A 24,367-nucleotide genomic window follows, 5' to 3' on the forward strand; every position below is an offset into this window, starting at 1 on the left:
GTATGACTGCCACTGACAGATTATTTCCTAGTGACTTTTTAAGTTTATCCAAATGCATACATACATACGAGTCCAGAAAAGCACTAAATCCCCCTGTGCATGTCTGTTCACTGTAGAACACTGCTCAGTGTAGAATACTTAAGTGTAGAATTTCTTAAGCGAGAATAATAGAGCATGTGTAAATGAAATAAAAATAAAGAAGTTATATGAACATAAATCTTTCACTATTTCTCTGATAAGATATCTCAGAACACAAAATACAAGATCCAATTGTTAAAGATTACATAAAAAGTTTGTCCAACACTCTAGAAGACTTTGCAACTAAAAAGACAAAACTCATTAAAAATTATGTAAGTACTCTTAATGTTTTAAGGTCTAGGGACCCAAAATCCAGTGACCAGCCATTACAGTTAACCCTTATCCTTCTGAAACTCAGTTAAAAAGAGAGGTTTCTACATAAATTATACAGGAATAAATGTCTATTTATAGACATACTAGACTTGGAAGTCTAATATGCACACAAGAAGATGAATCTCTAAATGTTATTTGAACAAGTTAATCACTACATTTTCAAAACTGGGTTGAAAATCTCCTAGGCCTTCCTATCAAGCATAGGAACTGCTTTTTTGAGGCTACGCAGACCTCTGCGAGATGACTATTGTGTACTGTGAATCTGTAGTGTTTCATGCAGGCAGCATATGTGCAATTTCAAAAGACTCAATTACAAACCACTATTTGCTTCTGTGAAGCAAAAATTTAAAAAAAGCCATTCCATTTAATATAATGTAGAAAGAAGACAAATACAGCTCAGTAACCTTTGGAGAACCAATTATATGTCTGTTAAAATTAACAACAGAGTTTTCAAATTAGTTTCTTTAATAGGATAGACTATAGAATTTTGAACTATGAAACAAATACATTCTTCATGGATTTGCTTCTCCAAGATCTAAAGGCATGTCTCCATAATTAGGTGGGGAATAGCACCACATGATACTTTTTGGGAACTATATGGATTTTAATTTTAATTTTTCTCCCCACAAGTTTTACTACTTGTGAGTGTCTGAACCAACCTCCATTACTAAGGTCATAGGAACGCTACTGTTCAATCCAGTAAATAGCATGCTAGTAAAATAACATGTTTTGAACTTCTATACAAATATTCTCAGAACCAAAACTGATGCTGCCTCTGCAGTCACTTAACTTTTTTGCATTGTAAAGCCAAAAAACGCTAGCTCCTTCTGAAATGGAAGTATGCTTGCTGACTAAGGATGAAATGCAACAGTCACAGGAATAGCACAAAGCTTATTTTATGAATCAGACTTTTATTCTTACATGGTAATTTCACTGACAGTGAATAAGGTGAATTTCATGCCCTAAGAACAATTCTTGGGCCTATGATAACAATGCAAATGCACCTACTTTAACCAATGTTTCTGTCAATCTTCTTTTATAAAACAAGATATCCAACAATCAGGAACAACTTAAATGCTTTCTATAGAAAAAGAGAAGCATAAAACATAATTATATCCTTACTTCACCCCTTTCTTTTCAAAATCACCACATGTACTTATACATTAAAATGTTCCTGGCAAATAGCAACAGAATGCTTTTTCTGCTTGAAACTAAGCAGCTTTTCCTCGTGGTTTTACCACAGTCCTCAGTGGGAGCTTCAGATCAGAAGCAAGTGATGGCTCAAGCAAACGCCTGGATCTTTTATGTAAGATATACATATAACGAAGCAAGCGGAGCGCACCTCACATAAACTTGCAAAGCTTAGGACTACTTTGGAAGCAGTCTCCTGAGGATCTTTTTTGAATCTTTAAACTCCCTTTAAAACACTTGTAGGGATCACTTAATCTGTTCATTCCATGCACATGCGCCTCAGGATTTGTTGTATGCTTTAAGAACACCTAGGGATTTCTGTTTTTAAAGACGTGCAGTAGATGCTTAATTAGAAAGTATCAGTTTGTATTTGCCTGCGGAAACGTAGCTAGCTATAACTAGTACATACATATAATACATCAAAGAAGTTGGCACACTAGAGAGGACGCATGTATTGGTCAGCTGACAGGAGCACTCCAGGTAACTTTCAGGGAACTGACAAAACATTAAAAAAAAAAAAAAATCGTTTTCACCGGCATTTCTGATAGCTATGAAATTTCTTTTGAAATAAAGTATCCTTTCCTCCACAGGCAGGCAGGCAGGCAGGCAGGCGGCGGCCAGCCTCCCTCAGCACCTCAGGGGCCCAACCACCGCATGGCAGCGTGAGAGGGCCCAGGGAACGGGGAGCACGGCCAGAGGAGGTAACAACCATCCTCCCCCTCCTCCTCTGCAGCTCAAGAGCTTCCCAGGGCCACTTCAGCCCGGCGCCAGCCCCACCGTGGGCGGCGAGACGGCCGAGCGCCGCGGGACGCCAGGGCTCGGGCTCCCGCTCCCCGGCCGCAGCCCCTGCGCCCCGCCGCCCGCCGGCACCCGCCGCGCCGCCCTGCGCATGCGCCCCGCGCCGCCCCGCAGCCGGCACCGGCCCCGCCGCCGCTTCCTCCTCCTCCTCTTGTCCGGGCAGCGCCGCCTGCGCAGCCGCGCCTGCCCGCTCTCCCCTTCCCCCGAAGCTTCGTGAAGATTCCGGAAGGGTCCGGCCGGTTCTTTCCGCTGAAGGGAGCTGCCCCGCCTCCCGGCGCTGCCCGGCTGCCGCCTCCTGCTCCGCCGGGCTCCGCGCTCCGAGCGGTGGGGCAGGAAGCGCCGCCGGCCGCTCCGCCGCCATGTCGCTGCTCTGCTACAACCGGGGCTGCGGCCAGCGCTTCGACCCCGAAACCAACACGGAGGGTGAGAGCTGCGGGGAAAGGCGGCGGTGAGGGAAGAGGGGCGCGGGGTGCCTCCCTCGTTGCCCTCCCCAGCTTTCGGTGTGGGGGACGCGAGGGAGGGCCTCTCGGAGGGGTGCCGAGGGGTCTGCAGGGGAGGTCTGAGGGGCGATGGCAGGCGCCTGGCGTGCCCGCCGCGCTCGGTGTCCCCCCCGGTTGCCGGAGCCGCGTCGCGGAGCTGTCACCCCGGCCTGCGGGGGGCGGCCTGTGTGTGTCCGCGTCCCTCCCGCCTTCGCCTGGCACTGCAGGGTGCTGCTCCAGGCTCGCTTGTCCCCGGGCGGACTCGTGCGCTCGTGCGGTGCTTTCTGTGGCTTTAGGGGCCGGGGCTGGCCCGGTGGGGTCAAGCGATGCTGCTGGTTGCTCCGCGGCAGCTGGACAGCGAAAGTTGCGCTGTCGATGCGGAAGCGCGGCGCGGGCCGTGGGCCTGGCCCCGAGGTCTCTGTCGTAATGATAAAACTGTCACAGCAGTATGAGGGGAAACGGGCCGGTAAGAACCTGTACGGTACTGCCCTAAGTTCCAAAGGTAGAAACTGGAGGCCGTGAGCGACAGATGTTTCTCTTGAGGGCTTGTGTGGTGTTGCATCCGTAGCAGTTACCAGCTACTTTGTTATTTTTGTAATGGTAGTGTGTGGACTTGCAGCAGGTACTTAAATGTATCTCGTGTCTGCTTTGCCGAGCGCTATGAGCTCTTGTAGTGCTTCCCCTGCGTGTACTGGCAACCCAGTAGCTGGTGAAACATCTTTAAAGCACTGTCATTTTAGGTTTTGTAATTCTACAGAGGCAGAAGAACGGTGGTCTGAATTTTCAGCAGGCTTGCTCTCAGCTGGTCTGTACAGTAACTCTGTTGGCTGCATTTCTATAACGGCCTCTTTACATTAGCTTAATTTTTAGTGACCCACAAGATTAAAAGTAGGCTAACATGTTCAAGTATGTGGGTAAGAACCATGGCATAAAGTATTTTTCTGATCTAAGTATTTGCAAAGGGAGGGGCAAGCATTTTGATTAAGACTTGCTAACGGTAGTAACAGCAAAAGTAGGCACAGTTGTGGAATGCTTCCGTTTAGTGACCTCTTCCACACCGTCCCCTTTGCCCCAACAGACAAAGCAGACAGGGGGGTTTATAGTAAAACTACTCACTGGGGCTTCATGACCTGTGCTCATTATTAAAATAACAGTTCTTTACCATCTGCTACTGTGTTCGTGATCAAGCTGTAGACGACTTGATCTGCTTGGCATGGCCCTGTGCTGTGTGGTGCTTGGATTGGGGAAGACGGCTTCCTGTGGTGAAGTTTCTTTCACCGAGCGGCTGGAACACTTACTGTATTTACCGTGTCCTAGACTAAGCAGTTCTAAAGGTAAACGCGGTTATTCACAGACCAGTTCAGAAAACCAAGTTTGACATTTTCTGTGGAAGCAGAGTGATTTTAACTTGTGGCGTCCCTAAACTTCACCATGGTCTCAATGGGATGATTACTACTTAGGCATCTAAATCCACATTTAGCTGTATATAGCAGCCAAGTTCAAATATTTGTGTTTCAGAGCTGTGTTTGGATTTGCCTCTTAAAATATTGTGGGGATTAAAGCTAGTACAGGTTTAAACACTGAAATACTTATCCTTTTAGTAAGTTTTGCACTGACATAATATAATGGTTAAGCTTAGAATAAATATTTTATTAGGAAGTTTTCTTAAATAATAATAGGTAGAAAATGAGGCCTGCTCGCCCCAAAGTGTTTTGGATCTTTCAGTATTTTTTGTCTACATTCAGCCTGCAGTATAGATAATCCCATAGTGGTGATTGAGGTAAGAGGCCATTAATATTATCTTAAAAATCTGATGGCTGAAATAACATATGCATGTATTTTCTGTAGAAACTCTCATTGTTTCCAAAAAATGAGCAAGTGGCAACTGGCTGACATGAAGGACTGTATGCCTCTTAAAGAGAGGCAGAAAAAACAGCCTGAGGGAAGTCATTAAAGGTATGTCTACACAGTTGTGACTGACTGCACAGTTATGAATTTATGTGGCATGCCTGACAAGGTACAAATTTCACATGCATTTTAGATATGTTAACTACTAGTTAATCCATAGTCTTAAACACTTGTACAGCATTTGGCATAGAAGGTAGAACTTAATTCAGAAGTGGTGGTAGCTTCTTAATTATCTTTATTTTAACCTCTGAATGACCATATAAACATTTCTAATCCATTTTAAGGCCAGAATAAATTTTGTCATTAAAGCAGCAGTATGAGGTAATACATGTAAACTTTGGCATAGGTTTGAAAGCAGTGCTGCTTAATGACAGTTGAAAGAAATGGTGTGCAAAACCAGACTGAAATTGTATATGTTATATGTGTTTGTCTCTATTTCTTCACCATACTGCAGTGGGGTTTTTTTTGGTGTGAGCTACATTTGGCCCTTTAATGTGGTTTAATTTGGTCCATTGCCAGACCAGAAGCACATACTCTTTTGTGTTTGTTTATACCCTTTTTCCTTTAGACCAAACTTAGTGATGTTGCACCCACAGGATAAACGTGGTCACAGAGCTGATGAAAACTTACTTTATGTATTTCTGAGATGTCATGAGTGAGAGATGTAGTTGCAATAAGTGATAGCTTTGATTTTTTGAGTCTGCCGGGAGTCAGTTTTCTTTAACCTTGTCTGGTCCCCACAGTTCAAACTCTGTTCCTATGAAGTGCACCTCTGATGCTCTTGTCTTCCCCATGGCTGTTTCTCAGGCTGAGCCTTTCTTTCCTCTTGTCATACCATGTTTGTCCAGTTTTCTATGGTTTTTTCCAACACTGTGAGAAATTCACTGGAATTGGCTTCCTAGCTTCAGCAACCACTTGAAGGCATCAGTTTCCTCAAGGTGCTGAATGAAGTTCACGAGGTTTAATGACCTCCCATTGCTTTGGCGCTGTAAATGAATAAGGAAGTATGTAGCAGTAAGGTAACAGCAGACAGCAGTGTGTGCATTGTGGGTCTGGGATTGGTTTGGGTATGAAATCAGCATTTAAAAAAAAAAAACCAAAACCAAAGAACAAACTGGAAAATTTGTGGTACTTGCATCTCAAAAAATGATCTGAAGGTGAGAGGAAAAACTGAAACACAGGAAGTTCCTTCTGAGTATGAGGAAGAACTTCCTTCCCCTGAGGGTGACAGAGCCCTGGCACAGGCTGCCCAGAGACGTTATAGAGTCTCCTTCTCTGGAGACACAAAAAACCTGCCTGGATGTGATCCTGTGCAGCCTGCTCCGAGTGACCCTGCTTTAGCAGGGAGTTGGACTAGATGATCTCCAGAGGTCCCTTCCAACCCTGACCATTCTGTGATTCTGTGGAAATGGCATGCTTTGAAAAACCTTACATTTTTCCTGGTTATGGAAAGGTTTTAACACCAGTAGAGAGTAACTTAGATTTTTCTTTTTTTTTTATTTCCCCCCAGTGAAAAATGTAAATAGCAACCAGAGTCTGGAATCAGAACTTGTGTAAATCAGAAACAGAGCATGCTTTTAACTGCTCGGGTGACTATCAGTGTATCCTAAATTCCCATTTTCTCCCCACTTAATCTGAGATAGGATACTTTTATGGATGTAAACTATATTCAGATAAGAGTTGTTGGGCTCAGTATGACTGAAAACAACTTGGGTTTTCTACTGTCGTCTTGTATGCAGAATGGTCAGACTGCTTAGTAGGTAAGTCCCGCTGCCTCTGTTCTAGGTGTTGCAGAACTCCTTGTCTCAGCATCGTCTGTTGTGGAACACGTATGGCCCTCGTGAGTTAGCAGCAAAGTAGGCTGTCGCTTACTGCATGATGTACCTCTTGCAGTGAGGGCTTCAGAGAGCAAGGAAAAAGGATTGGACTTGGCCAGGTGGATAAATGCTTGTCTGTTGTCTGACTTGAGAGCTGGAGCATAGTCCCCCCTGAGTTAATTGATTGTAAGATGATTTTGGTCTCTCAACATGTTGCACTGCTTATCAGTACCTCTCTCATTTAAACAAACATGCTTGTGAGGGATTAGAAATTGTCATTTAAGTCTTCTGAATCAGAAATAATCTTTGCTGCAAACAGGGCTTAGTTTTACTCCCAGGATGACATAGTTTCATACTTCTAGAGAAGAATAACCTCTATTTTTATTTTTACTTGATTTAGCAGTGAAGTTCTGGTCTCTATACAAAATAACCACACTTTTTAATTTTTCTTGTGAGGTTTACCAGTGTTAGGTTTTCATCGTGAAGCTGAAGGAATTGGTAGAAATTCATGGATAAGTTTGTAAGTCCTGCTGAAGAACTAATGTCCCAAAATATGTACCTTTAGAGTTACAGTGGGAACTGATATGTCAGATTGTATTAGTGCCTTAGACTGAATATAAAATTAGAGAAAATGATGATAAGCAAGATCTGTTACAAATCTATGTGTTTATAAAAACCAGAAACAACAAAGTTTGGGTTCTTTTTTTCTCCTATTTAATATCTGTAGTCTATTAATAAAGTTATTTATCACTTCTCTCTTTTGCTTCCTGTTATGTGCATTGTAATATTTTTCACTCTTCTTTTTATGTGGGCTTATAAAAATGGTTACTGCTCCTGTCACTTTTAATTTTGGCTGTCTCTAACACCACCAAAAAACTTGCTTTAAAGGCTAAAAGATAGCTTTTAGAGTCAGGTCATTAAAATACTATCTATGTAGTATATGTCAAAGAGAAGTTACATAATCAGAGCAATTACATTACTTTTGAGGAAAAAAATTCGGTAAAAAAGTAACAGTTGCTACATAAAACTAATGTTCATAAACATTTATGAATATAAACAGTTCTGTTAACTGAAGTTGTGTTTCAGTGTAGTGTTTGTACAGGAACTATTAATAATTAATAGTATTCACATGTTTAAATTGTGTATATGGAAGTTTAGCCTTTGGGTTCAAGTCCTGAAGTGAGCTAGGATACTACAAACATGGGAAAAAGAGCAAGCTAATTATCATGGACAAATTAATGAACTGAAGATGTGTATTAAGAGACTTTTTTAACAGAGTGCTTCTAGATAAGAAAGCTTTGATCATATGCAAATAGATGTATGTGATGCTGTAAACCAGTATTTTATGTCTGTTGGGTGGCCGTAGGGCCATCTTTTTACTTCTGCTGAATTACTGGTAAGGACTGATTATTGATGAAGGCAAGGAATGGTCCATAGAAGGTTTACTTGCTCTGTATGAAGTGGAAGTTTGTGTTGTATAACACAGAAGAGAAAAAATCTTGATTATTTAGCTTTAATATATGCAGTCAGAAAGTTTGTTCTGTATTTTCTTTAATAATTATATGTACTTGGGGAAGTGGGACAGCACATTGCATACATGAATTGCAAGTGTGAATTTTTTGGTGAATTTGTGATCAGATGAATAAAAGATTCTTGGTATGCTGGAATATTAATTATAGTGATTTTCTTCTAGATTCATGCACTTACCATCCAGGTGTGCCAGTCTTTCATGATGCTCTAAAAGTAAGTATGCAACTATACTTTTAAGTCTTACCTTTTTTCCATATATGTAAAACAAATATGTAAAAAAAAGTAAAAAAAAAAAAAAAGTAAAACATTGTTTTCCTTTTTGATTCCAAATCTTTCCGTGTTGTAGAAACTGATGTTCAGCCTATCATGTTTGAACAACTCCATGAAATTTGAAAAACACACTTACTTAAACCTGAAGAAGAAATTAAAAACTGTACTCACATGGTCTAAATGTGATACAAGTCTGTATGACACATTTCATATTGCTTGACTTCAGGTGTCTCAACAGTTTAATTAGGTCCTCTGAATAGGTCTTTGGAAGCATTGAGGGTGTCATACTCTTTCAGTTAATTAACCTTCTTGGAATTCAGACCAGCTGCTTGTGGTCTTATGTGGCTAGAGCACTAGTGTGTATGTGACATTTACCTACTGTAAAAAAAAATAATTGTGTTCTGTTAATCGGCCAGATGGGAGCATTGGTTAAGATGGGACCGGTCACTCATGCCTCCGATGGAGCTGTCCAGGATTCTTGGCCTGCATCTTCAGTAGCAAATTAAATATACCTGTGACTGGTCTCCAGTGCTTAGGCCAACTGCATAGCCCATATTCGTTATGTTAGACTGTTTTCCAACATGAAGATCTACTGGATGCACTCAAAGTGCCTAGAGGGAATAATTGAGACACAACTGCCAAAACAGTGCTGGAAATCATTCTAACAATTGTATGGTCAGAAATCTGGTGTTTAGGAGTGGAGCCTGGCACTGTTAATGTATTAATCCAGATGTAACCTAAGTGACCTTTCTTAGGACATTAAACTGCTGTTGAACTAAGCTCTGGGGCAAGCATTTTTTCTGGGTATTTAGGAGCTGCTTCTTCTGGCAGTGCATCCCATCCCTAGCCTATAATGTGGTGTCTTTTGAGCTCATGGAAGCTTGTGTGTATGTGCTGGGTATCATGTTTTCTGTGAGCTGTTCCTCATACTCCAGTATGTGATTGTGGAATCGGCCATCATGTGCCTCTGGCAAATTGGGATGGGTGCTGTTAGATCAGATACGAAACAGTTACTTAAACTATTGGCAGTTTGTTTCGTACAGAATTACAGTTGTACTCTTAACAGTATGCCGTGGTTTAACCCCGGCCGGCAACCAGGCACCATGCAGCCAGTTGCTCACTCCCCCTCACTCAGGGATGGAGAGGAGAATTGGAAAAGGAATGTAAAAGTCAAGGGTTGAGATAAGAACAATTTAATAATTTAAACAGAATAAAGAGGTAAGAACAACAATAATAACAGCAATAGTAACGATAATAATTAATAATAGCAAAATGGAAAGTTGGGGAAAAAGGGTAAAGCAAAAGCCGCGCACCCAGCAAAGCAAAGCAAGGAATTCATTCCCCACTTCCCTGGGCAGGCAGGTGTTCGGCCATCCCCAGGGCAGCCGGGCTCCGTCACACGTAACGGTTACTCGGGAAGACAAACGCCATAATGCCAAATGTCCCCCCCTTCCTTCTTCCTCCCCCAGTTTATATACTCAGCATGATGTCTCATGGTATGGAATATCCCTTTGGCTAGTTCAGGTCACCTGTCCTGGCTGTGTCCCCTCCCAGTGTCCCATGCCCCCCCAGCCCTCTGGCTGGCAGGGCCCAAGGAACTGAAAAGTCATTGATTTTAGTATAAACATCACCCAGCAACAGCTAAAAACATCAGTGTGCTACCAGCATTGTTCACATATCACAGCCAAAACACAGCACTGCACTAACTATTAAGAAAATTAACTCTATCCCAGCTGAAACCAGGACACAGTACATAAAACTTTACCTAATTATAAAGACAGAAATGATACAGTTACCTCAAAAGCTTGTGCTTACCCTCTTTCTCTTACATTAAAACAAGTACTACTTTCCCCCAAATAGAAATTTATCATAAATTTATATGAACAGTTTTCTTCCTATGAATTCTAGATAATCTTAAGTGGGCAGGGTGAGGCATTTGTCTCCTTGGCTGTGGAAATAGTTGAGGATATTTTAGAGCCACCTACCTAAAACCCTTTGTGTTGCACTGCTTAAGCACTCCAAGCAGTGGTGCATTTGTTAGTTAAACTGTTGCCTTTAATAATATTCTTCAAATTGCAAGATACATTAATCACAGCGGCAAGATAATTTTCTCTAAGATCTCTGGTTTATATAATAAAAAGTGCTCTTGGTTCATGTAGTTGGATAGATGGCTATGCAATGCAGATAGCCAGAGTTTTGGTGGGAAATAAGCAGGTGAAAGATTTGCTCAAGGAAAGGAAAAAAAAATAAATCCTCATTTTAGCAAGGGGGCCTGTACCTTCTGCTGTAGGTGAGCCTAGTCTCCTGTATAGGATTTGTTGGTTATGTTTAACATGTTACTTCATCAGATGAAGTAGCATTTTGTTTTGTACAGAGTTGGCATCTAACTTGCTATGGAAGCACTGCCCCGGGTTTATTGAACTTTCTGATTAAGGCAACATGGGTGAACTAGAAATGGCAGCTGTAACAGATTTCTCTGGCTTTTAAAAACACAGATAATGATAACATTGTCCAAAGAAAGGAAGAAAATAATCTCTAGCCATGATGTGCTGCATCTTGTAAAGGAGTATAATTAGTCTTTTGCTTTTTGTAAGCTGTTGCCAAGTAAGTTAGTCATGCTTGTTTTGTTTTTATTCCAAAATGTTCATAGGGTTGGTCATGTTGTAAGAGAAGAACAACAGATTTTTCAGACTTCTTAAGCATTGTGGTATGTACTTACGATTATTTATGATTTTTAGACTTGTCAAGTGACAGTGATAAATATTGAATGGTACGTGTGCTTAGATTTTTAAAATTTGCGTACTTTCATTAAAACTCTTAAGTCTTGCATGCGCTATTTTTATTGTTCCAATGTTGAATTTGAGTCTCATTTTCAGGCTTGAATGGTTGTAATTCATTCTATCAAAACCTATTTAGACACTTTTTAACAATGAAGGAACTTCAATATTTTTTGTTACTTTGCTTGATTATGGAAAGTATGCATTTTTCTTTCACATATATCCAAATGAAGGTAATTTCCCCTTCAGTTGTAGGGTTTCTTTTGCAGCCAATGTTTGAAGTTGGCTAAATGAGAGGATGGGGCTGAAGAAATAAATTAAGAAAGCTTGTTGCAGTTCTTTCTGATTTTTAATTGTGCATACAGACTAGACTGAATGTATATAAACATATGCTTTCCACAATAGGGCTGTACAAAGGGGCTCCATAACAGTGAGAAACCTCCTGAGCCTGTTAAACCAGAAGTCAAAACTACCTCTGAACGAAAGGAGCTAGCTGAACTGAAACCCAAATTTCAAGAACACATAATTCAGGCACCAAAACCATTGGAAACAATTAAAAGGCCAAGGTACAGTATGTGAAACTAAGTTTTGCCAAATTTATAGTCAGTTGGCCAAGTTAAAGCTCATTTGGTTATTTGATGTTATATACTTCATACAGTGCAAAAATTCTCAAATTAACTTTAAAAGAGCTTGTGTTTGGTAGCAGTTACGATGTTGTGTTAAGCTTCAAAATGAGATAAAAGAAATCTGGTTAGGATGGGGTAGCACTGGATCTCTCAGCATTTAGCTTCAGAGGAAAAAAAAATTGTAGTCTATGGCCTCATAGCTTAGAATACCACTGGTACTGTTTTAAACAGTCATAAAAAGTTTTAGGGTGCTTACCTGTAGATTCCTTAATCTCTCTGATTTATTTTTATTGTTGTAGAGTACTTAGGATTTCCTGTTGAAAGCTGTTCTAAATTTCTAGTCTGTTTTTTCATAATCAGTAAGAATTGGCATTTACAAATCTAGTTTATTTGTTGATGTAAGGGAGGTTGGAAAAGAAGACCCTTATAGCAAGATTAAAATACTGCTTTGTCTTTTGTAAATGATTTTTCATGAAGCTGACATGAATGCATGGACATTTTTTTAGCCCGGATGAGCCAATGACAAATTTGCAGCTGAAAGTGTCAGCTTCCTTGAAGCAAGCACTAGATAAACTGAAACTGTCATCAGAAAATGAAGAGAAAAAAGGTAAGGTTATAGGGAGATTAAGTACGTGTATGATGCTGATTGTCACATAAAGAAATTAAATGCTTTTTTTTTGTTTTGCTTCTGAAGTGGTTGTTTCATGTAATTATGTTCTTGTTCCTAACAACTGGGCAATCCCTTCCAGTCTAGGGAATGATAATCAAAATTTAAATGTGAATAATGTAGAGACTTGGGTATTAGGAGCAGTATGTTGCCATTAAAATTATTTGAACTGCCTGTTTCGTGAGATTTCCTGGTTAGAGTGGACATGGTGGGAACATCAGTTTCTGAATAGGTATGACTGAAAGAGTTCCCAAGAAGTGAACTCTACTCCTGTATTTTGGCCAACATGATGTCTTATAAATCCTTTCATAAAGTGGTGAAAATCCTCTGAAGACTGGTTTGTTTTCCCTCATCTGTTTTTCCTCTTTTTCTTCCCAAATTTATTTGGCATTTGGTACCAGAACTACACTGCTTCTTAGGAAACACTTTCTCATTTCAGCCTACTTTTGTGGCTATTTTATACTCTTGTCCCAAAACTTCCACTTATCTCTTCTTTCTGCTTGGCATCCATATTCTTCTCGTGTGTATTTATAGAAGGCAATTGGAGCATTTTACATTCTTAGTTTTACAAAACCAAACAAGATGAGTGATTGTTCTCTTCCCCTAAGGTTGCAATTATCCTCTTCATCAGTCTTTTTTTGCCCCACTTTTAAAACAATGTAAAGGTATAGAACCCAGAATTTGATGCATAGGTAGTACAGCTTTTGGAATGTTTGCATAATTTCTGTTTCTTTGTACCTTCCTGTCACTTCAGTGTCAGGCAGAAAACAGGCAGCTTAAGAAGGGTTGGTTGTTTTGTTTTTTTTTTTTCTAATCTTCTCCTTAGCTTGTTTTAATTCTTAATAAAAGCAAAATATTTAGTACATCATACAATTCAGTTGCTGTTTTCTATAATATGATTCTGCTTACAGAGGAAGACAGTGATGAAATCAAGATTGGGACGGCATGTAAAAATGCAGGCTGTTCAAAAGTAAGTGGTACAGCTCCACTCTTAAAGCCAGCTGCTAAACTTAAGTGCACAGTTTTGTTTTCCTTTCTTGGCTGTTTTTTCATGTGCTACAGATTGATTTGGGGAAGGCAGAGAATCCATCAGACTTAACGAATGCAGATTTGGTAACACGTTTTAGTGCGGACTGATGTGGGCTGTATTGTACTGTGCATGCAGTAGGTCTAACATTACTGTTTTTTAAGCCTGTCCTGAACTTCTAATTAGTAAGCTTGCCATACCTACGATACTGCTGTGTTTCAACTTAAAATGTTAAATATAATATTGGTGAGAGGTACTTTACTGGTAATACTTCAGTTGCTCTTGATAATCTGTGTCTAGGTTGGAAGCACCTGCAGATCTTACCAATTAATGCTTCCTGCCAGAAGAATCCACGAAGAAAATGTTGTAAAACTTCTAGAACCAAAATTAGTCTTTATATTACGGTCATTTAAACCGAAATTTTTTTGCACTGACGCCCTTGTGTTGTACAGAATGGGACAGTGGAATTTAAATAGGTATTTCACTGGACATCTGACAGATTTTGCATTTTTTACTGAAACTCTGGTGGGAGGAGAACTTAACAACAGTCTTTTGTTTGTGTTAGGAAGAGCTGATCTGACTTTCAGTGGCAGAGTTGCATATTTTAAATTTACTTCCTTTTGAGAATCCGTGTGTTCTGTGAATACTAATTAAATTTTATTTACCTGTTAAGTAGTTGTTTTCTCTGAATATTCAGAGTATTCTTAAAGGTAGATACCTCTGAGGATTTAAAGTGACCTTTATGAGCATAGATGATGTCACCCTCGATGTATACCATTGAACTAATACAAAGTACCTTGTTCGCAGGAGTGCCAGGGAAGTTTCTGTGAATGAAAGTTGAACAGTTACTTTGGAAAGCTAGGGCAAGCCATTAAATGTAGATTATTTACTCATAAGCTTTGTAGTACTTTGTTCAGTGTTTGTTATGGGGTTTGTTTTGTTTTTTTTCTTTGGTCCACATCCTGTAACAGTAATGTACTTCAAATGCTTTGTTCTACTAGACATACGAAGGACCACACAGCACAGAAGAAGTATGTATATACCATTCTGGTGTACCTATATTCCATGAAGGGTTAGTATTCAGTTAACTTTATTTTATTTTTTTTTAATTAAATAGTCATTATGTGTTCCTGCTTTCTTTGTAGATGTTGCCTTGTTTTCATTGTGTATTTCTTCTTCAATCAAAAATGGCAATGCTTGAAGAGGGTATACTAAATTAGCAGTAATATTGCATAAAGATTGTAAGTATTCACAGTAAATAGTGTCCTAATATTGTTTAATTACTTTGCAAACTTTCAAGGATGAAGTATTGGAGCTGTTGTAAAAGGAAAACGTCTGACTTCAATACATTTTTAGCTCAGGAAGGCTGCACAACAGGAACACACATATGGACTAAAAAAGATGCGGTAAGTAGCATTAATGGTGCATTCTGTAGCTGGCCATTCTGAATTTTGAATACTGAAATGTAGTTATTAGCTTGACAGAGTTACTACTGTAGTTGAGCTGTTACAGATCACTGCCTCTGAAATAATCTGGAGAATATTGTGCACAGCATGACAACAGAGAGATGGAGTGTGAAGTAGCCTGTGGCAGAAGTATACCTGTGATAAGATTACAGCCTTTCTTTTTAGTGATACATATAGTTATAGTAAAGTGGTTTTTGCAAATTCAGGAAAAACATAGCAATCTCTTGAGCTTTGTTAGTTAAGTCTATAGTATTCCATATATATTACTTCAAGGTTATTAGAAGTCTTTCCTCTCCCAAAGACCATGAAAAGAGCAGCCATATGTGTTCTGTAGTAAAATAAGTGTACTTCCAGTTTCATTCAGAGTAGTTGAGTTGGGAAGGCAGGGCAGGTTAGGTCAGTGAGGTTCCAGGGGTGGCAGGCAGGGTTGGAAGGTTCTCTTTCTGTCCAATTTGGATTCTGTTTACACATTGAATATTTTTATGTCCTGAATTTAACTTGAGTGTTTCGAGTTGGCTAACAAACACAGAGAGGGAATCTGTTTAGTTTGTAGGTTTTGAATTGCAGTGTTGGGAACAAACTGCAGAATTGCAAGGTGAAAAATATCTCCATTCAAGCTTCAAAAAGATTCTTAGGGAATGGTCTAGAAAGTAGTAATGGAACTGAACGCTTACTTCAAAAACATTAGCTGGTCACATATTGTATGCAGCTGAACACAAAATCCTTGTTAGGAATATATTGTCTATTGCTGAGGAAAAATGAGTTTGATACTGCAATCATCAATAATATTAAACAGAAGAGAAAAGTCATATTATAGAAAGTGTAGTTCTGTTACCTCATTCTAAAACAATTACTTCAAGTCCTTTACTCCTTCAAGCCATAGAATTTCTGCTTGCTTTGAAGATTTATGTTTGTGTTGAAGAAGTATTTTCAAATACAGAAAGGAGAGATTTTAAAAGAAAACCAAAAAAACTACACTGAAGTTACTAGCCTACAAGAATACTCTCCTGTTGTAATGAATTTACCCAAACGTTAAGAAACTGTGTGTATATTAAATGTGTGTATGCCAAGATAATGAGCTTCTAGCTAGCAGGAATTTTTTGACTTTACGTTTGTGTTGTTATTTTGGGACTTTTTCACTGTTTTTTTTTTTTCCTGCATCAGAGAACAGACTGTAACACTAAATCATTTTTTGTAGTAATACAATATTACTTGTCATGTTACTTGAAGTCATGGCTTTGTTTTGCTTTGTGCAGGTCCTTTCTACAACCTGCTGGATAACTGTAGTCTTGGAAGGGAAGTTAATGCAACAAGTAACATATTTTTTGTGGGTGGGTGGGTTTTGGTGGCTTTTTTTGGTTTGGGGTGGGCTCCCCCCGCCCCCCCCCCCGTCCCCCAACATAATCAACATAATGTCTCGATTTCTTATTGAAGTCTCTGTTAGAAGCATTGGGTTTTTTGTCAGGGACCAATAGCTGAAATATTTAGTAAAAAGAGATGTAAGTGGAGTCTTGCAATCTCCTGTGAACATGAAACACAGGCCTTTATTAGCTATGCTTATTGGTTCATTCTCCTGAAGGCAATTTTAAGTCTTCTTTACTGTACCATTTTTCTTATGTAGGGTAAGAAAGTAGTTCCATGCAGGCATGATTGGCACCAGACTGGAGGAGAAGTGACTATTTCTGTATATGCTAAAAATTCTGTTCCTGACCTGAGCTATGTAGAAGCAAATAGCACAATGGTGAGTATCTACCTTAAGATTCTTTTAATTCTTATAGCACCTTGAAGTCAGGAAAATCTAGCTTCTACTTTCTTTACAAGGCAGAGTTAGCATAAGAATCTCTTTTGAGTAACAGCTTTTTCTTGGCATTTGTGTTTGTTCAAGCATGTATAGTTTTTTCTTTCCCTTCTGTTTGGACATCTGTGCTTTAATATTCCATTTCTAAAAGCTGCAATATAATATGTAAAATAATATCTTTAATTTGACTTTTGAAATTAAAACCCAAGTGTGATGGATTTGCATCACCATATGTGTAAATAACTATAGATTCATAACTTAATTGTATTTGGCTTAATGTAATTTAATATGGTTCTTCATGGTATGCAGTTTCACAGCGTCTAATATTAAAAAAAGTGTTGCAATGCTTCTCTGATTTCTTAATTACGCATTTAGAGAATATGATACAGCTTCCAGGATGTGTACATGGCCACTATTGACTATGATACTATACGAGAATCTGTTAGAATAATTTTTCACTCCTATGCCTGAGAGACAATTTGATCTCTTTGCTCATTGCAGGTTCTGAGTCTTAGCGTGGTATATTTTGCTTTAAAATACTTGAGGTGTCAAATGTTTTATTAGCCTGACAAAATTTTCTGTTGTTTTTCCTGTGAAGTTAAATATCCATATTGTATTTGAAGGAGAAAAGGAATTTCATCGCAGTGTGAAACTATGGGGAGTAAGTATAAGAATAATTTTTCTGCTCTTAAAAGAAACAAAACACAAACCCTCAGCTACTTCTCTTTCAATATAGTTTGGTTTTCCTCATTATTCTGCTTTTTGAAAGAAATTTGCTTGCATGTCATTCAGTAATAACACTTAAATCTGAATCTAATACCCCAAATGATCAGGTTGATGCTACTTTGAGCAGCATGAGCATGTGACTTCCTGAGGTCCTTTTTGATCCCAACGGCATGATAGTGGTGTTGCAGAAAACCCTTGACACTATATAGTTGCATGCTTATGTACGTGTTAGACCAATGTATAGGTTACACATGCTCATAGCTTGGGAATGGGAGAGGGGTGACTTTTCTAGGTAACAGAGGAAGCTCCATCTACCTAAACGTCTACTGAAATTTAGTGATAAGGTACTCAGATTTAATTCCCAAATATCTAGCAGTCTGTTTCTTAAATTGAAGTGGGAAATCTCTTTTTTTGTTACAGGTAATCGACGTAAAGAGGAGTTATGTGAACATGACGGCTACAAAGATTGAGCTTACTATGAAAAAAGCAGAGCCCCTATTATGGGCAAGTCTTGAATTACCAGTATCCAGCACACAACAGAAAAAAGAGAATGCAGATCAATAGCGATTCCAAGAGACAAGTTCTTTCCCATTATGAAGTGGTGACTTGCTACTGTAATCAAATATTTAACTTTTATATAGATTCCTTTTTTTTTTTTTGTTAATGCTAGATCATATGCTCCATTCTACAAAGAAATTTGACGCACAGTAAACGGGGGTGTAATCTTGAAGGGCAATAGCTATTTCTGCTCTTGCTCACATGAGTGTATTTCTGCTAGTTGCAGTGTCTCCATGGGAATTTAGGGTAGAAGAACTATTGCCCTTGGCTTACAGCCTTACCTACCATGCAATGACTGTCCAAACAGACGTGTTCTCAGTCAACGGTCTGTGTTAATTTTTCAAGTGTTCAGTTTAGGCTGGACTAAAACGTAGGTGTTTTTTTCTACTGGCTAGCACATGTTAAATTCAGCACTGTTCATTATGAAGTATACAGTAATACAGACAGAAAAATCTGAGTTTATGAAGTGATTAGCATGCAATTCTACATCTAGAATAAAAAGGTACATAAACATGAATATGAAAGGACACTTGTAGACTTGCATTTTTGTCTTCTGAAAGTAAGGTTTGTTTCAATACCTGTTCACTGTGGAGGGATGGAATAAATGATATTTTGCTAAGGATTTCAGTACTTGCTGGTTGGTAACAAGGGATTTATGGGTTTTTATATTCCTGTACCTTCGGTTATTTGAATTGTTAAACATAAAAGTGAATGGACAGTGATATGGCCGAATAACTTGGAATCTCAGCAGTGGAGAATATACAAACAGCAGACTAATGTAAAATTACCAAGGTGCTGTATATATTTGACAGTCTTTAGAATGTATATTCTGTCCTATTTTACAACATTTAAAATTATGTGTCTCTTTTTTTTTTTTTTTTTTAAGTTGGTGGATGTGTGTAGTAGGAGAAGCCAGTGCACACTGTAGGTGTCTCAGGAAAATTATTTCCATGTGAACATGCATAGCTCTTGTTTCTGAGGATGGTTATCTAAGAACTAAATTTATCTACAGGACAAATCTTAGAAACAAAAAGCTTTAAAACGTCTCAAATTTTAATTGTACCTTTGAATTAAAATATTTTTAAAAATACTATGTCTTTTGAAGAGATTAAGCAATTAATTAGAAATCAAGACCTTACTTTTGTTTTCAGTTCTCCATCAGTGAAGATTGGTGGCTGAAAACAGGATAGTTTTAAAGATGAGACTTTCATCCAAACAGCAACACATGCAGTAATGTTGCTTTCTCTTTCTGCTTGAAGTAGTTTCTTAGTTTTGAGTTGCAGCTGAAAGAAAAACAGTTTTTGCATACAAGGCACGCAGAGTGTACACGGTTATTTGTTGTGCCAAAACTTTTATGTGTAAACAAGCAGTCCTGTGGACTGTTGAAATGTGGATGCTCATCTACTTACCTTGGTAGACCTGGAATGATGCCAAGAGAAACACAGAACCTAGTAAAGGCATTCTGAAGCTAAAAGATGGATTTCTAAGAATCTTACTGTTTTTCAGCAGGTGTAATTTCACTCGAGCTGAGAGTTCTGTCTTTAGCAGTACTTGAAATCCTACTTCATGCTTAAAGTAGTCGGAAATACATTACCAAAGAAACCCATCCGCAGACATCTAGAAAGTAATACCAGTGCTGTATTTACAGAACGTTCTTTGGTGCTTCTTTACCATCATTTCAAGGTCCTGTTTCCTCATTGACTTGGAAGGAGTGTGGTTGCTTACTCCATTGGGCCTCTATTAAAAATTCCAGCTTTAATTTCTGCCTGAAAGATTCTGTTAGTCTCTAATAATGCCACCTTTTTTTTTTTTCTTTTTTTTTTTTTTTTCCTAAATAAATTTGAAAATTTCAGGTGCTGTGAAGTGATGGGGTACAAGCTTACAAAAATGTATGCCTGTAAATCGTCCTCTAAAAATGGAACAGATGTTCCCTGATGTGTTCTGAACCACCCAGTGGAGCTTCTATTAGTGTAATACCAATAAGAATTACTTTAGTGGGTGAAAAATTCTAGCTAGCTGTAGTTACTAGCATGCCATCTGTGGGTTTGTATGCAGAACTCTGATCTTGGACAGCAAAATGAGCAGCATTTAAACGCCAGGATAAAGTTCTTATTTAACAAGCCAGTTCAAACATGTCTATCCATATGGATTTAAAATACCCTAAATAGCTTTTCCATGTTTTTAACATATTTTCAATTTATTTGCATCCTCACATGCACTGAGTTTACATCACATAAAATCAGCTTTAAAGAACTACAAGAGAAATGGAGTTTCCTCGGGAAAGCAGAATTTTGAGTTTTAAGGAAGTCATATTCTCCTTTAGTATACTTAACACTAAACGGAGGGAAATGTGGATGATGGCACCTTCTGCTGTTAATGCTGCAGGGTTTGAGACCCTGTAAGTGGTACACACTTTCAAACTACGTTCTGCTGGTAACTGAGTCAACTTGGCTGAAGTAGAAAAAGCTCCTGTAAATGTGGTCCTCAGTTTTGCTTTTGCTTTTTATTCATTCCTCCTACTTTTTTTCTGTTGTTTACTTAAGCACAAAATTAAAGATACTTCAGGCGTTTCATAATAACTTACCCCATCAGTGTCTATAAAACCATTTTTAAAATTCACCTGTTCAAAAGAAGTTAGCAAACAAACAAAAAAAAAAAGCCCAGGTTTGATCAGGCAAGGAGGTATAGTTTTTACAAATAATAGCCTACTTTTCTGTGCCTGTGATGTTTTTCAAAATAAAAGGATAAACTTTCAGATGGTGTAGGCTGCTGTAAGTCTCTTGTTTAACTACATTAATTCTTAGCAGCTTTTTATAACCATATGTCTGCATCCATCATCAAGCTGCAAAAGCTGTGTCGCTTACTGCATCGGAGTGTTTGCAGCAGTTGCTCAGAACAGGCTTCAGCACACCGGGGTTTGATCCTGGCATTTTATGAAATGACATTTTGACATGGAGCGTGGTAGCTGACACTTCAATGGAATATTGGCCATAACTTTTACTAGTAAATGTGGGCAGAAGGTGAAACCGGCTGTAGTGTACCAAGCCAGGCACAATACTTTCTCAACAGCAAGATTTGAAAACTAAGTGAAGTGATTTTTGATTGCACAGGTTTTCACCTGTCTAATAATAGTGAAACTAAATTGCAAACAAGTACATACTGGTACACTTGCTGTTAAATTTACCCATGTTTCGTGTTTTCAGAAGTTGTGCTGTATTTACCAAGTTGGTTAACTTGATACAGTCTAGCTATATTTTTATAATTAACGAGTCTCTAAAAGCTGTAGTGTTATTTTGGTATGGGTTTACATGTGACACATGTGGACAGCGTATTATGTGTCTCAGAACTGACTGTGGAACTTTTCCTTCACAATCTGTTTTTAATATGAAAAGTTGCATGGTTATGCAAGTTTGTGACAGAAACCTTAATCTTTTCCCTCATGTATAAGCCCGTGTTCCTACCTAGCATTGCATATTATATCTGTAGCAACATTTCTTGGAGGAGTTGGAATTTATTTTTAATGTTAATATACTGTTAAGCACTGGGCTTGTTTAGCTACTGTGATTCTTACAGGGCACCGATGTAACTTAACAAAAAAAATCTTCCATGCAATGAACTTCTGGAACATGTATGTTATCAAGTCACCATTTCAGTACTTTAGAGATTAGTTCTACTGGGAATTTTGCCTTGAAGAAAAAATCTACTTATTCTACGCAGCGATGCATTTTTTGCTTGCATTCTTTAAACATGGCATGAGTATTGGTTAAATGCTGTACCTGTTAATCACTGGTCCTTCCCAACTGCTACTAAATTTCTTTTATCTCTGTTCAGGAACAAGATCCTTTTTAATGCAATGAGTTACGTGTTTGGAACGCTGGGTTTAAGGCAGTAATAATTTTGCCATTATAAGAGTCTTCAACTGCAGTTGAAGAGGGGAGATGTCTTTTTGCATGGTTTGATTCTGCGCGTTCGTAAAACTTATATGCGGAAATTAATCTCACGTCTCCATGCTCTAGGGTTTTTTTCTAAATGTATTCAATAAAATTCTTCGTACATGCTGGTTGCATTTGGTGGAGTTTTTTACTTCTTTTGTTATGGGAGAGAACTTCCCTTTGGATGTGCAACACGGTTGTTAAAATCACAGACTGGTTTGGGTTGGAGGGGATGTTAATGATCACGTAGTCCCAAGCTCCTGCCATGGGCAGGGACCTTCCGCCAGCCCAGGCTGCTCCCAGCCCCGTTAGAGGCAGGGAGGACGGATGGGCAAGGAGTGCGGTTCTTAAGATTGCTCTGTCGGCAGCACAGATTTCAACCTGTGTTCATAAAGTCAACCTTTTTCTGTTCAACTGCTGAACATTTTGTTTTCCTGACACAGCGTCGGTGTGACCAGGAGTGAAGAACTGTGTGCGACCGCTGTCATCTGTGCATTTGCAGTCAGTCCTGTGAACCTGAAAGGAAAGGGGCTGTAGGAACACCAGGAATCTGGATGTACGAGAAGGGCATTAACGTCTTTTTATTAGCTTCATTGATCAACCTATATGATGACTAATTCTGACTATCCAGAAAGTACAGGGTTTTTTGCAGCCAGTGTGCTTCTGTGTGAGCATCCTCCTGAATAAAATATTTTTGTTACCTACTGGAAACAAGTATTTGAAAACTTCGTTTGTTTTTAAATATTAATAAAAGCTGTGTTGCAACAGAAGTAATTCAAAGCCAGCTAGAAGCAGAGCTGTTACCTTACAACAATCTGTGAAATATTTTTAGTTCAAAAACCTTGTTCTCTGAAATATGTTTTAAATTTATGAGAACTTTTGATACTGCAGTATTACTGCTGAAATCAATGCTTGGGAGAAAACTAACATAATGAGCTTCTAGCCTAACATGCTTAACCTATTTTGTTCTTCCTTTATTGAAAATCAGGCTCATGCATAAGAGACAGAGTTGACACTGTGCTGTTCTAGTCCCCAGGGGACTTAATTTAAATTTTTTAAGGGCACACCTTGTAATCAGGTTACATTGTTGTATACATAAACATTAACCTGAACTTTAAATGTTTTGCCTTCATCTGTGAAAGCAGTTAACATTTGGAGCACCTACTCATGAGCAAAGCCTACAACAAAACTGTTCAGTTCAGACTTATTCTTTAATTATATCTCTGCAAATCAGAAGCCTGTCGGCACTCCTGTTAGAAAATTTTTGTATTTCAATGGATTTATAACATAAATGGAGTGCTTAATCTTTCCAAGAGCAGTTAACAGCTGTAAAGAAGATAAAACTGGTAAAATGGAGTGGAGGATATTAAAGTGTAGTTGAAAATAAATTTTTAAGGGAAAGGTTTTCATATGTTTATATAAAAATGAAATAGTTCATAAAGAACACGCTAAGACGGAAGGTTCATACAAAGAAATTACTCCAACTGTGAATGAGCCAAAGCACTGAAAGTTTACAAATCCCAGTATTTTATAATTTTTTTCCCATATCTTTATAAAGGTTCACCTTGTTGCTGTGTGCTATGTGAACACAGTGGCATTGTTATTTCTTCTCAACTATATTTTACTTTAGAACACAGGCAATGAAGCTTATTCCGTTTATTATTGAGCCATTATATTGATGCGTGTCCTGGTTTCTGCTGGGACACAGTTAATTTTCTTCTTAGGAGCTGGTGCAGTGCTGAGGTTTGGATTTGGTGCTAGAACAGTGTTAGTAGCACAGATGGTTTTGGCTGTTGCTGGGCGGTGTTTGTACAAAGTCAAGGGCTTTTCAGTTTCTCGGGCCCTACAGGCAAGAGGGTCATGGGGAGCTGGGAGGGGACACGGCCAGGCCAGCTGACCTGAACTAGCCAAAGGGGCAGTCCATACTACGGAACGTCATGCTGAGTATATAAGGTGGGGGAAGAAGGAGGGAGGGGGGACATTCAGCATTACGGCGTTTGTCTTCCCAAGTCCCCGCTGCGCGTGACGGAGCCCGGCTGCCCTGGGGATGGCTGAGCCCCTGCCTGCCCACGGGAAGCGCTGGGTGAATCCCTTGGGTTGCTTTGTTTGCATGCACAGCTTTTGCTTTACCTATTAAACTGTCTTTATCTCAGCCCACGAGTTTTCTTACTTAATCTTCCAATCCTCTCCCCCTTCCCACTGCCGGGAGGGAGTGAGCAGCTGGCTGCACGGGGCTTGGTCACTGGCAGGACGGGGTTAAACCATGACGATGCACATTGCCTGAAGATCACAGTGTGGTTGAGACTTGTACAATCAAAAGTAGCCAAAAACTTCAACATGGTTGAGTGGCGGTACCGAAATGCTGAATGCACAATTCTTAAGCTAA

The 24,367-nt window shown here is 39.1% G+C and overlaps 1 protein-coding gene across 1 annotated transcript; it reads left to right on the top strand.

Annotated features, from left to right (window-relative positions):
- Positions 1-2,507: 2,507 nt before the first annotated feature.
- Positions 2,508-22,115, top strand: CHORDC1 (cysteine and histidine rich domain containing 1). The gene is made up of 11 exons (XM_005232196.4): positions 2,508-2,823; positions 8,298-8,347; positions 11,055-11,111; positions 11,587-11,747; positions 12,314-12,414; positions 13,386-13,444; positions 14,503-14,573; positions 14,802-14,907; positions 16,589-16,708; positions 17,364-17,426; positions 17,912-22,115. The coding sequence occupies exons 1-11, from the start codon at positions 2,760-2,762 to the stop codon at positions 18,053-18,055; spliced, it is 996 nt and encodes a 331-aa protein (XP_005232253.1). The 5' UTR covers positions 2,508-2,759; the 3' UTR covers positions 18,056-22,115.
- Positions 22,116-24,367: the final 2,252 nt, after the last annotated feature.

Source organism: Falco peregrinus, chromosome 4, assembly GCF_023634155.1.
Source record: "Falco peregrinus isolate bFalPer1 chromosome 4, bFalPer1.pri, whole genome shotgun sequence".
In the NCBI taxonomy this organism is placed as follows: Eukaryota; Metazoa; Chordata; class Aves; order Falconiformes; family Falconidae; genus Falco; species Falco peregrinus.

Excerpts from the sequence above, each read along its gene's own strand:
- CHORDC1 (XM_005232196.4), top strand. The coding sequence starts at position 2,760 with ATGTCGCTGCTCTGCTACAACCGGGGCTGCGGCCAGCGCTTCGACCCC. Across the intron at positions 12,415-13,385 it reads AGAAAATGAAGAGAAAAAAG|AGGAAGACAGTGATGAAATC; the intron begins GTAAGGTTATAG and ends TTCTGCTTACAG. Across the intron at positions 16,709-17,363 it reads TAGAAGCAAATAGCACAATG|TTAAATATCCATATTGTATT; the intron begins GTGAGTATCTAC and ends TTTCCTGTGAAG.